Source organism: Fistularia commersonii, chromosome 7 (genome assembly GCF_037954325.1).
Source record: "Fistularia commersonii isolate RoL2024-O1a breed Wild chromosome 7, RoL_Fcom_v1.0, whole genome shotgun sequence".
Taxonomy (NCBI): domain Eukaryota; kingdom Metazoa; phylum Chordata; class Actinopteri; order Syngnathiformes; family Fistulariidae; genus Fistularia; species Fistularia commersonii.
Window position 1 is genome coordinate 16,401,327 of NC_141290.1, and position 12,936 is coordinate 16,414,262.

Here is a 12,936-nt window from a genome sequence, read left to right on the forward strand (position 1 = left end):
CCTGTTGGTGCCCGTCTGAAAAGGAGTCAACTGACTCCTCTGGCAAGAATGTCTTATTCTGTGCAGTTAATTCTGTGGCCTAGTATTTGTGAAAACTTTCAACTACGTCCAAAAGAAAAGTGTTAAGGTCGGGTCGGGTTGTGATGAAAATGGGATGGCGAGAAAGAGATCATCAAATGTTCCACAATTCTAAAAACAATTTCATGAGACCAAACAAAAGATCTTTATATGAGGAAATAAAATGATTCATTCTAGATACACGTTGAATTTTTGTTGTCTCACTTTCATTCATTCATCTGAGGACCCCATTTGATCATTTGAATCTCATTTTTTGTGGGTATGATCAGGTTCTGATTCCACCCCAGTCAGATATCTTACCCTCGCCCCCGAGCCTACTGACCTTCCTGGACGCCTCCGATTACAACCAGTACAATCTGTATGGCCTGGTAAGAAAGCATCATGCAAAATCACCTATTTCTTTGTTCCAACCCAACCTAAGGCAACCTTTACACTTTTTCTTCTTCCAAGTTATAATTATGAACCATTTCCTCTTCAGCACCCTCCTTTTATACCTTTAACTACAGGAGACAAAGATTGGTACTACAATGCACCCATGTCTCTATCTACCTGTCAAACTGTCTGTTTATGTTTTATGTGGCTCACTGTGTTTCTTCACAGCTGTACAACTTGACTGAGGAAGTCAAAATGCACGATTACACCTTGTTGGTGCCAACGGACGAGGCCATCAAAGATTACCTCAAGAGGACTAACTCCAGTCGCCTGGTACGTGCCCATGATTTGATGATTTCTCATCCCTCACAGAAAACGGCAAACATCACTGCGGTTACAATGCAGTACAAAAGTAAGCTGTATCAGCTGTACAAGTGCAAAGCTACACATTGATGGATATTCTAAATATCTAAATAAATTCAAACATGTAACCAATGTTACTGATGCCTGTTGGTAATTTGGGCTTTTTATTTGGAATGATTTTTCTGTGACTACTACAAGACTTCCATATGATAAACTGGACTAATCTAGCAGTTTATTTTCTTCCATAAAACTTCTGTAATTTTCTGCAGTTGTACAATTTTGATACTTTTAGTTAATGTTTCACCTCTGGTTTGAGTTGTGTTTCTTGGCGAGGGTCTAAACTCACTAAATAACTTCTTAGATAGACTAGACCTCTCTCAGAGCACGTTACAAGCAAGCAGAATATATTGTTTAAAAAAAAGAAATGTACAAAGAGAAATTTAAGTTAATGACACTGGTTCCTATGCTTAACTGAATGTCTCTGGACTTGTCAGTCCGCACATAATAATTAACAGTAGAGAGAAAATAAACAGTAATATTCCACACAATCGCCTGTCAGAATCTTTTGTTTTTTTTATTGTTGTTGTTCAAAACAAAAAAAAAAATCTCTTCTTCAAAGAAACACCACGAGAAACCTGGCATCCATCGATCTGCTGTATTCTCGGGGGTTCATCTTACACATGCATAATCAATTAACTATTGGGTGATTTTTGAGCTTAATGGTTCTCTGGTCCAAAACAATGTCCTTGACGTCCAATTTGACGTTCAATTGTCCCGCATCCAACTGTTTTTTTTTTTTTTTTATCTCAAAGTAATGAAAGATTACTTCTCTGGCAATGTAAAACTTGAGAATTTGTAAGTTGCAGCCGACGACAAGGAGAAATTACCGGTACAGGCATTCAGATCAGCAGTTAATGGTTGCAGACACAAGTCTCTGGTACTTTTATTTTAAAGTACTTCCTGTTACCTTTCTGTATGCACAGAGCGCTGATGTGTTTAAGTACCATGTGATCCTGGATGACCTGCTCTTCCCTGACCAACTGTATGACGGCTTGCTGAAAAGCACTTTACTCGGCAGAGAGTACCAGGTTCAGTTCCACATTGACAGCAACAACCAGGTAAAAGCAACGAGTAAGCAACAGAGCAATGGGGAGTTAAGTCTGTGTGACTGATTTTCACAGTATCCCATGTGATTGCGGAGTCTTTTTCATAAATGGTGTCATCCACATTTAACTCTGTTCGTCTGGGTTTAATTTTTGTCTGTAAATTTCCTTTTCCGACTTTGAAACCTCAATGAAACTCACTGAACTCACCGGTCCAGTGAATGCGTGAGGAAAATGGCAAACTGGCACAGCAAATGTAGTTACCAAAAAAAAAAATGTTCTGTTTTCAGACAATGGTCAATGATGTCCCCCTGAATGGGACTTTCACGGAGACAGAAAATGGAGTCATCATCGTCATCCCTCGGGTCCTGGAAGTCCAACGCAACAGATGTGGTCAAAAGATCACTTTGCAAGTCAATGTGAGGTTTGGGGGATGGGAGGAATCAGAGAATCATAGACTGTGTGTGTGTTAGCTTCAGAAAAAGAAATGCAGGTAATCACTCGATATTGGAAGCGGAAGAAAATTATAATGCCATTTTTCTTTCCATACCTTTAGGGAAAGTGTTCAGACTGTGCAGGACCTCCTCAGTGCCATTTAAATCAGAAACCAGTAAGTCGTTGAGGGCGGGCAAACTAATAAAAAAACAATTCAACTAACCAATAACCTTTTTCAATTCACAGTTGATATGAGATTATTCAATTTTTCTGCATTTAATCCAGTAGTGTCTGCTGAACCATGAACTCCTCACACCGATATGTAAACCTACTTTGAATAAAAGGAGCAGGTTTATAGGGTTGCTCTCTGTTTGTTTCAGCACATGACTCCTCCTGCAGCTTTAACATATCCATCAAAACATACATCTTTATCAAGACAAATACGCCATGACTTGTAACCATGGCGACAGAAATCACTAAAAACCATGCAAATCGAGGAGGAATGGATTAGAGAGTGATCAAACACACTTTTGAAATAGGCTGATCATCTGCACCAAGTAACAGGCACATTCAGATTATTTTATGAATTTTCCAATTTTTTTCAACTGCATGAGTGCACTGTTACTAGTTATCTAGAATTTTTATAGCTATATTTAAATTGATTTCATTCAATGTTTTTTTATTTTATTTGTGATGTGTTTGGGATTCTACTTTTTCATATGTTCTAACTTTTCAGGTCAGAAGTCAGTTTCCTGTCAACATGAAGCCAAACTGTCAATATAGGAAGCGGATTGGAAGCAAGAGGAAATTCAAGCAAGGCTGTTACATCAAATGTCTCTTTGTCACCACGGTAACCACTGCTAATAGTATATGTGATACCTACTTCTGCTACTATCCCATCTCAGTTGGGTATAGGTGAAATTTTCTTGGTGAAAACACTCCAATATTTAAGAAAAAGAGCTACCTCAGTCAATGTTTCATAAATATGGAACTACTGCAGTTACATGCCCATCAACATAAAAGGCTTCAAAATGTGCTGAAAAATAATGCCCCCTTTCTTTTACCTAGCACAGTTACATTATTCTGGTATTAATTACATTTTCACACTGATATTTTTAGTTGTTTGGTTATCATTCTGTTATTATTATTTTATTCTTTAAAGTGGACTTGATGCTGAGACATTTTGAAGGAGTTGGCTGAGGAGCTTTTCCTTATCATGTTTGAGAACTCTTAAAAAGAAAAATGAAGAAAATGAAAATGTATTAAGAGAGTGACTTTAACATTCATGCATTAATTCAACCAAATTAAATAGTGTCATGATGAAAAATATCAACATGATTCATAGACTTCATTCATCGGGAAATTTTTGGTCCATGTGAAATATAATCATCATTACAATAGGCAAATTAACAGTCAAACAACTGCTCTGTTCTACTTTTTCCCCACTAAAATGGTCTGTCCTGCAGGACCAATCCTGTTGCCCTGGTTACTATGGCCATGAGTGCTTCAAATGCCCCGGAGACATTGGCAGCTGGTGCTCTAATCATGGGGAGTGTCAGGACGGTAACCTGGGCAACGGGGAGTGCCGCTGCTACGAGGGTTTCCATGGCACCGCATGCGAAGACTGCGAACCAGGACGATATGGAGTCAACTGCTCCTCCAGTGAGGGACACATATAGCAGTGTTGTAATGTTTGTCTGCCACTAGGGGGCTTCAAAGTCCTGTTAGGTAATGTACATTGGAAGATTTAGTTTTTTGAAGGCCCAAAAAAAAAGACAAATCTTAGCTGCACCACTGGTTATGTCGTAATATTTCAAGAGCTGGTGCTGAAAGCAGTCAAAAGTCTTGGAGAGAAGGCTGGAATGTGGCACGTTTTAAAAAGGTTCGCTAGGGACAGAAGCTCTCAAATTTTGCAGGCTCAAAAAATAACGTTGGTTAGAGCGTGCTTAACAAGCTTCTGTTGTCAGTAGTCTGGCTCCAAACATTGAAAATATTTAGATTTGACAAAACGAATGCATGCACATCTCAACCCGCACAAGCCAAAAATCAGAGGCGAGCAGAACCTGCTCCATGCTAACATAGCGACAAAGATAGCAGACCTTATTCCAAACCGATAAACACACTGTCAAGATAAGATAAGATAAAAACAACTTTATTAATCCCGAAGGAAATTGTTGTGCCAGAGTTACAGAAAATATAACAGTAATAGATAATAAAAAGAAAAGGCAAAATTAGAAATAAAATAAACTATAAACTATAAAGTGTCTCAGTGAAACTATAAAGTGTCTTAGTAAACAAGCGATAAAACTATAAGTGTCTTAGTAACAAGAAGGTTACAAGGCAACAATTGAACACATTATGCTAACAAATATATTTCTTCTGTGCATGTCTGTAGAGTGTGTGTGCGCTCACGGGAAGTGTGATGATGGTCTGACAGGAAGCGGAAAGTGCGTGTGCTACAAGGGCTGGAAAGGAGCTTCATGTTCTCTTGGTGAGACACACAAGCACACACAAAAAAATGCCCCCAGTTAAATGGAAACCCCACATGTTTTCTCCACCCTGTTATCACCAACAATCTTTGTGTGTGTGTGTGTGTGTGTGTGTGTGTGTGTGCGCGCGCGCCTCAGAGATCAAGGACGATGCCTGTGGAGGTGTATGTGATGAGAACGCGAAGTAAGTCTTCATTGTTTTAAGTACCAACAGCCTCCATGTGAGTGTGTGTGCATTTGTGTGCATGCGTGTTACATGAGTGATAACTTCTTTTACCTCAGGGAGAACACACTGGATTCCTCCAGTTTTACAGTTTTTTGGTCACAAATGGGACCCAGGTCACCAGAGTTTTGATTTGTATTAGTCCCAGGTGTGGTCAGCAGGCAGTTAACTATTAATATGGAAGTCTTAAGTAATGTGTACGTTGGGGCATATGTGTGTCCGTGTGTGTGTGTGTGAGGGGGCGATCCTACCATAAAGGCACTATGCAATTACCCTGAATGCAGATCATGGTTTTCTACTGACGTAGCACTGGGGTCGTGGCCCTGCTGTGACGTGCTTTTATTCCATCATCATCCTGGCGTCACATTCCTCCAACTGGAAGAATACTGTGGTGTTTTAGTCAGGGAAAACACCTGGTTGACGGTAAAAGGTCTGTTTGATAAGCAATAGCTGCTGTTGTGCCACAGCCACGCCACACAAGCCTGCAATACAACTAACCGTTCCCGCTCAATTCCAGGTAAAAAAAAAAACAAAACAGAATTCCTTGCATCCCAAACCGACACCCACAAAATTCCCAGGAACCTGAAAATCACACAGAAAACAAGCATCAACATAAACCCCTAACATTCATGACTCGCTACAATACACACCAACCCAAATTTTCCGATATGCTCATTTCCCTGGGGTTAGAGCTTTTTATCAAGGATAGGGATTTTTATGGTTGAGAGCTATATGAACTTTAAGGTTGTTGTTTTACAGAAAAAAAAAAAAAAAAAAAAACAACTTTGAAAGGGAGAATGATCCTACTTTCATTTAAAGCCTCATACAAGGAGCCTTACATTTAACCCTTTTGTGGTGTTCGGGTCTGTGGGACCTTTCACTTTTGTGTGTGTGTGTGTGTGTGTGTGTGTGTGTGTGTGCCCACAGACCCAAACACCACACAAGGATTAAACATTTAGATTCGAAAACAAAGTTTCCTTTATTCAAACACTATTTTTAAAATGTTCACATTTTGACATTGACTTTACAAGTGGTTTCTTCTCTTTTCAGTTTTTTCATGATTTTCTTTTCCCCAACCAACTGTCTGGTTATTCTCATAATTTTAGAGGGATTAACAGTATTGGAGTTATGTCTTCTCTGCTTCTAAACTGAAACTCCTGACCAACTTTCATCACAAAGCAATGGCTCACATTTACTTTTGTTTCTCCAAATTCAATGTCTTCAGAAGAAAATTCTCAAAGATTTTTCTCTGCTTATGGTCACCAGGAGCTTCTTGAACCAATGCAAACTATGACTTCAAATAAGACTCAAAAATAGACCGGGCTCTATTTCTGGGCAGAGTGGGGAACCTCTAGTGGGAGCATAGTGATTTGCCAAAGCAGTTTCTGGTGGAAGTACAATAATCGTCTGGGGTGTCTAATTTGCTCCAGCAGCCGCGCAGGGGACCTTAATGACCAGGCTAGCTCATTAAAGTCTTCTTCAAGGACATCCCAGACTTCCACTGGCTCAGCTGACTGACTTCCTGTTTCGCCCCTTATACATGTGATGAATTAATACAAAGTTCAACCCCCTGCAGAAATCCCAGATGTTATTTGGTGTGATATTCATATTAAAAACTCTTTCTACTTTTTAAGCCAGCAGGCAGCAGGATCAGAACGTTTATTACCGGGTTTTACTACATATTAAAGCAGTTAGGTTGGATATTGGTTGCTTTATTTTAGATTTACAGGTGGGATTTACTGACATTAGGAGGTGTTAAAACTACCAGCTCTGATACCTGAAATGAACAACAGACATGTGACCCCTCCTCCGCTAACAGACCAGGCATTGTGTGTGAGGTTGTGTGTGTGTTTTTTAAATTTTGCAAATTGTATTGCTACTACTTCATTAATATGTATATATGTGAACATTAAAAAAAAAAAAAAAAAAAAAAAAAATATATATATATATATATATATATATATATATATATATATATATACATATGTAAATACATGTAACTTTTTTAAAAAACTTTTTTTTTGACAAACATTTCAAATGACTTTTACATGTGTTTTAACAAATTTACTCAAGACTAGCGTTACTTTCATTTCTCTTTTTTAATTCTATATTTCTATATATTACCAAAACACATGTGCAGAGGGGTTAAATGTATTTAAGTATAAAATAAATTAAAGTAACATATAGTATACATATATTTCCTTATGTGTGTGTATATATGTATATGTGTGTATACATATATATGTATGTGTGTGTGTGTGTAGACTTCAAAAGACTTTTAAAAACAGAAATGTTTAAAAGTGAGTAAAATTAATTATTGAGTTATAATTTCACCCCACCCCAATGAAAAAAAAAACCTCCGCTTAAATGCAGTGAAAAGGTCAGAGATGGCAGGAGTGATTAGTCAGCGGCATGTGGACGCGTCTGGCATAAATATTGAACATTTCTTCTCCACAACAGCTGCATCACAGGGCCAAAGGGATCAGCTGCTGCTTGTGTGTGTGTGCCTGGTTACGAAGGCAATGGCACTTTCTGTAAAGGTAAACTAACTCTCATGCACCCATACACACACTACAATGCACGGCAGCTTTGCAGAGGTGATCTGATCATTCTCTTTCTTCTCAGCTGTGGATTTGTGCAGCACGTCTAATGGTGGTTGTTCAAAGTTTGCCAACTGCACTGCCGTCTCTGGAGGAGAGAGGACCTGCGTCTGTAAGGAGGGTTACACCGGAGACGGAGTTGTCTGTCTTGGTAAACCCTCTCACTTCCTATTGGATGCGCATACACACATGTGTTGGTCTGCTGTCATTGACAGAATTTTCTATGACATAGAACTGGGGCACAACCATCCAAATGAATTTTGTATAAATCACGTTGCTTCGGAAAAAAAAAATTCAATTGAAAATCAAGGGACCTGTTATTAATAGTGACATTTCTAACTGAAAAGCCTATTACCCTGCAGTGCTCTGCGGCTCGGGAAGTATGTTTGGTTGCGTTTTAAAACCATAGACAGTCATTTGTCGATCACTTTGGGCTTAGAGCTTTTGCAAACCATTTAACCAGGCAAAAACAATCAGTGTTTCATAATAGTTCTGACGCAAGTAAAAACTAATCTGTATATGAGTGTCAACTGTTAAAGCGTGGGCTCATGTTACGTGGATATAACATCCTGCCAGTCATATTATGAGCATTTTATGAACAGTTTATTTTTTGAAGATGTAAACATACTTTCAACATTTTGCCAATTTTAGGTTCAAATGATTGAAGGTGAATTGTGATTTGTGTTTTGTTTTTTTTTTACTTTTATTGATCATTTTGTTATTTAATATTTTCCAAAATAAAATTGAATGCTCCTTTTTTTTTTAGTTTGTCACAATTTAGTAAAAGATGAATTTTTTTTCTGTCTTACGGTAGATGTACCTAAGGCCCAAGTACAGAGATGCTCAAATAATAGCAGGGCATTAATGTAAAATAGAGTACCCGAAAAAGCATATGTTAAAAAACAACAAATGGACCCTTCAGGTGGTTCAGAGGTGACCAGACTTTTAATAGGGTTGGTTTGGTAGAGACGAACGTCCCTGTTTCCAGTAAGACTTTACACATAAAAGCTCCTCCAAAACTTAGTTAACACTTTGTCTAATTTTTGGTGGTGGTAGTTGAAAGTTGTCCTTTAAAATGGTTATTGAAGAGGCCCCCATTTCCATGGTATTGCATTCCTTTGAGGCTCAGGTCCTCTACCAGACGCCTGGGAGCTTGAGGGTTCTATGCAGGGTTCTTAAAGTTCTTGTTATTCTCTGGATTGCGCCTTTCTCTCTGCTAAGGGGTTTAATGCTCCAACTGACCTAATCATGACTGAGAATATGTTTGCCTTCATGCCCTACCTCTTCATTTTGAGACCCTGGTATTTCTGAAGCTTCTTGTGCTGTTTCATTCCTGATATTGTTTTCACCTGGGATAGCTGCATCCACCACTATTGCTGTCCTCTGCTTAATGTCCAACACCACTGTATCTTGTTGGAATGCCATCCCTTGCTTGTCAGTCTGGAACTGAAAGTCCAACAAGATCTTGCCTTGGTTGTTCTGGATCAACCTTGGAGGTATCCTCCACCTTGATTGTTGGACTTCCACCCCATACTTGATACAGATGGTCCTATGTACATTGCTAGCCACCTGGTTATAATGCTCCATGCATGCTTTTCCAGCCAGCATCGCTGCTTTGTACAGGGTTTTCTCAGGGCCACTTTTGCACAAACAACACCTGGAATCTTGTCAGGTGTAGTAGACCCCAACCTTTATTGAGGCCGTGAGAGGCATGTCTTTTTCTGCCACTGGTGTGCTTACATGATTGTCTTATGACGCTGGACTTAGATGAAGTCCTCTATGTATTGTATGGAGTTTCCTTGTCTTTATCAGTGGCTTCCATTTCTTCCAGGGGCATGGATACGACACCAGCTGGGTGTCTGATCACTGGCAGGATATAGGTGTTTAATAGCCCAGGTCTTGTTCTTGCCATTCAGCTGACTTTTCAGGACCTACCTCACCCTCTGAAGATATTTGGGTTTTACTGACCTCTGTGCTGCCTCCTCATGCTCGCCATTTGCCTGTGGGATCCCCAGGTAGTTGCAGCTGTCTTGAGCATCTGTTATGCTGCCTTCAGATAGTTTGACCCTTTCAATGGTGATCATTTTCCCTCTTCTGCACAACACACAGCCGTCCACACATATGTAGTCTGAATGACATCCCAATGTCATGGCTGCACATCCTGGTGGTGTGTCAACATCATTTTTAGGATGCAATTGTATGTCATCCATGTCAAGGATGACATATAGTCAGCCATGGTTGTTGTCCCACTTCCCAATTGGTATTCTATTACTGTTTTCAGTGTGGCTTTTAAATCCATGAAATAACATTTTTTTTTTAAAAGCCTGGCAGATCTCCTTTACGGCAAGGTTTTAATTCCCTGGATCAGAGGTTTTCTCTCTTGCCACCCACATAGGGTCTATGTAAATGGAATCCTATTCGAAGCACATACTGCAGGCTGCCCAGAAGGAAGAGTACACTCACTCCTGCTCTTATTGTTATTCGCCAGTGAATTTTCACTCAATAATCATTATTTTGAATTGATACGATATACAGCTGACATGGCCTTAGTTGGCCTGTTATAGGAAAATGACCTCTGGTGAAACCTCCTACTTTGCCCGCACTTAGGCCTGGATCCATGATGTCAGTCCAGCCGGCGAGATATTTATGTGTCAAAAACAAAGGAAATATTTTCTTTTAGCTGAAACCTAAATCTGACAACCAGCGCGTTGAAACTGGAACAATTTTTGAATGTCTTGGCACAGTCCTTTGGCCAAATGAGCTTTCCTGAATACACAGAGCATATTTTCAAGAGATGTTCACAACGACCCCATCTTCTTAGAGGACACATTGAGAGTGTCCTCACATTCCACTTATCCGCTTGGTTCAGTCATGTAAGTTGTAAAAGGAAATCAAAACTATGATCTTTTTTTCCATGGCTAAATATTATGGTGAAAACACTAAAGCCTCTGAGTGATTTATATACAGAAAGAACAAGTAAAGCCAGGAAAATCCTGGCTGATGGTTCACAACCCCTTTCTGATCAGTTTGAGCACTTGCACTCTGGGAGACACTAATATGTCCCTTTGGCCAAAGGCAGTTTCAAGAAATCCTTTGTCCCAAACGCCATAAATATCATTCATGCAACAAACTGGTCAAACTTTAGACATTTGAACCAACCTTTCCAGCGGTTTGTTTTTAATGTCACCGTCATTATAGATTATTTCTATTCAATGTGTTTTTTTTAGGCTTTGCTTTCTTTTTACAACTGGTGAACGAAAGATAAAAATGGAAAAAAAAAATCCTTCTATTGGACAATAAAGATTAATCCTATTCTTTTATAGCCAAAGCCGCTCTCAACCACATCTTATGCTCAAATTTGCAATTGCCTTTGAGTTGGTTTCCAAGGTCCCATCAAGTTCTTGATGAAGGCTTTAGGCACTCCAATATCCATGTGTGTCTTCTTATAATCAATCCAGCCATTGGACAGTTTCGTACTTCTGGTCATGCAGTCCCGAATAGTGGATGGTATTTTTGCCAATTCCTTTCTGTATCCTGCTCATGTATTAATCCATGTGACTACTCACCTTTGCTGCCATGATGACTGACAGGAGCTTCCATGTTGTGCTTGGTTATTGGCTGGCAGTTGTTGGCTGCAGGTCCTTTGTGAGGCATGTACGGCAAAGTATAGATAAATATACACTGTTAAAAAAAATAAAGGGAACACTTAAAAACACATCCTAGATCTAAATGAATGAAATATGCTTATGAAATACTTTGCTCTTTACACAGTTGAATGTGCTGACAACAAAATCAAACAAAAATGATCAATGGAAATCAATTGTATCAACCCATGGAGGTCTGGATTAGGAATCACACTCAAAATTAAAGTGTAAAAACAAACTCCAGGCTGATCCAACTTTGATGTAATGTGCTTAAAACAAGTCAAAATGAATCTGTGTTGCTTCCTGAGTGGACACTATGATTTCACAGAAGTGTGATTGACTTGGAGTTACATCGTGTTGTTCAAGTGTTCCCTTTATTTTTTTGAGCAGTATATAAATACTCACACTGATATTTTTTTTGAATGGCAAAATGAGTATTATGTATGACTGGAGGAAAATGGTGCAAAATTACAAAGCAATAAGAACATGATAGTAGGTTAAGTTGCTTTCTTCTTTAAAGATCCAATAAATACCTGGAATTTCACAACATTGAAACACTGATGACACAAAAAAAAAATTGTTGAAGACGCATAAAGTTCATGTCTCGTCAATTCCTGGAAAAGGCTTGTTTCATTCAGACCATGTAAGAGTGCATAAATTAAAGTATGAAGTGTAAATCAACATTTAATAACTGCTATATACAGATAAGCTGGATCAGCGAAAACATTGTACACTGATTAACAGTAGCAAACAGCTCCAAACCTGTCTCACATGTTTTAGTAACAGAAAATGATTTTCAATTTGTTGTCTGATCACAGAGATTGACGGCTGTTTGGTCGACAACGGAGGCTGCCACAAGTCAGCAGACTGCATTCGAACCGGCCCAAACACTGTGAGACACCTTGCTAACCCATTTGTGACATTTTTCTGATTTCTGCCAATCACATATCAAGGTGAAGCCTGATCACACCTTCCGAAGCTTGATTGTTTTTACTGAGTAACAATTCTAGCTGATGCAAACATTGACCATGTAAACTTTCCAAATTGTCAATCCCATGACACTGTTTATTTTGTCGGGAAAATAATAAAAATCTCTTATATCTGTGAAAGGTTTATCCTACGTCTACATATTTAGTTTTAGTCCCTGTAGTATATCATTTACAACCACATTATCATTTAGATTAGTTATTATTGCAATATGCAATGCAACCACAGACTACAAAATTTCACCAAGGCTCCAAGAATCCAATAACCCTGGTAACATTTATTTTTCTTTGCTGCTTTATCTTGGATCTTTGATAATTGGTTGATTATTTTTTCCCTGCACATCCGATTAAGTGATTAGGGTCTAAACTTTAAATTCATACTTTTACCTAAATTTTAAGCCACAGCTTGTTGATTGTGGCAGTTTTGTTTTAAATTCAATTTAAGCTGATATTGGTTACTGCATGCAAAGTAATGTTGTTGGGCCATCGGTCAAGACACGCAAACACAAGGGAAGCAGAATTTAGACTTTTTTTTTTACCAAATCCAAAACTGTTGTTTTTCTAAGTGATGGAGCAGCTAATTAAGTCATCTTTGTACAATATAATACAATTTAGCCAAATTAGCCGACGTTTTCCCACAGCC

General features: G+C 38.7%; 1 protein-coding gene across 3 annotated transcripts in view; it reads left to right on the forward strand.

Annotated features, from left to right (window-relative positions):
- stab1 (stabilin 1) overlaps positions 1–12,936 on the forward strand; it is a 101,726-nt gene that overhangs the window by 31,108 nt on the left and 57,682 nt on the right. For all 3 annotated transcript variants that reach the window (XM_086150060.1, XM_086150059.1, XM_086150061.1), the window contains 12 exons: positions 348–446; positions 679–783; positions 1,797–1,931; positions 2,207–2,335; positions 2,473–2,526; positions 3,088–3,201; positions 3,818–4,013; positions 4,747–4,842; positions 4,979–5,024; positions 7,524–7,603; positions 7,689–7,814; positions 12,126–12,199. In XM_086150060.1, coding sequence (XP_086006186.1) covers positions 348–446; positions 679–783; positions 1,797–1,931; positions 2,207–2,335; positions 2,473–2,526; positions 3,088–3,201; positions 3,818–4,013; positions 4,747–4,842; positions 4,979–5,024; positions 7,524–7,603; positions 7,689–7,814; positions 12,126–12,199 — 1,254 coding nt within the window. The remainder of the gene's footprint in view (positions 1–347; positions 447–678; positions 784–1,796; positions 1,932–2,206; positions 2,336–2,472; positions 2,527–3,087; positions 3,202–3,817; positions 4,014–4,746; positions 4,843–4,978; positions 5,025–7,523; positions 7,604–7,688; positions 7,815–12,125; positions 12,200–12,936) is intronic.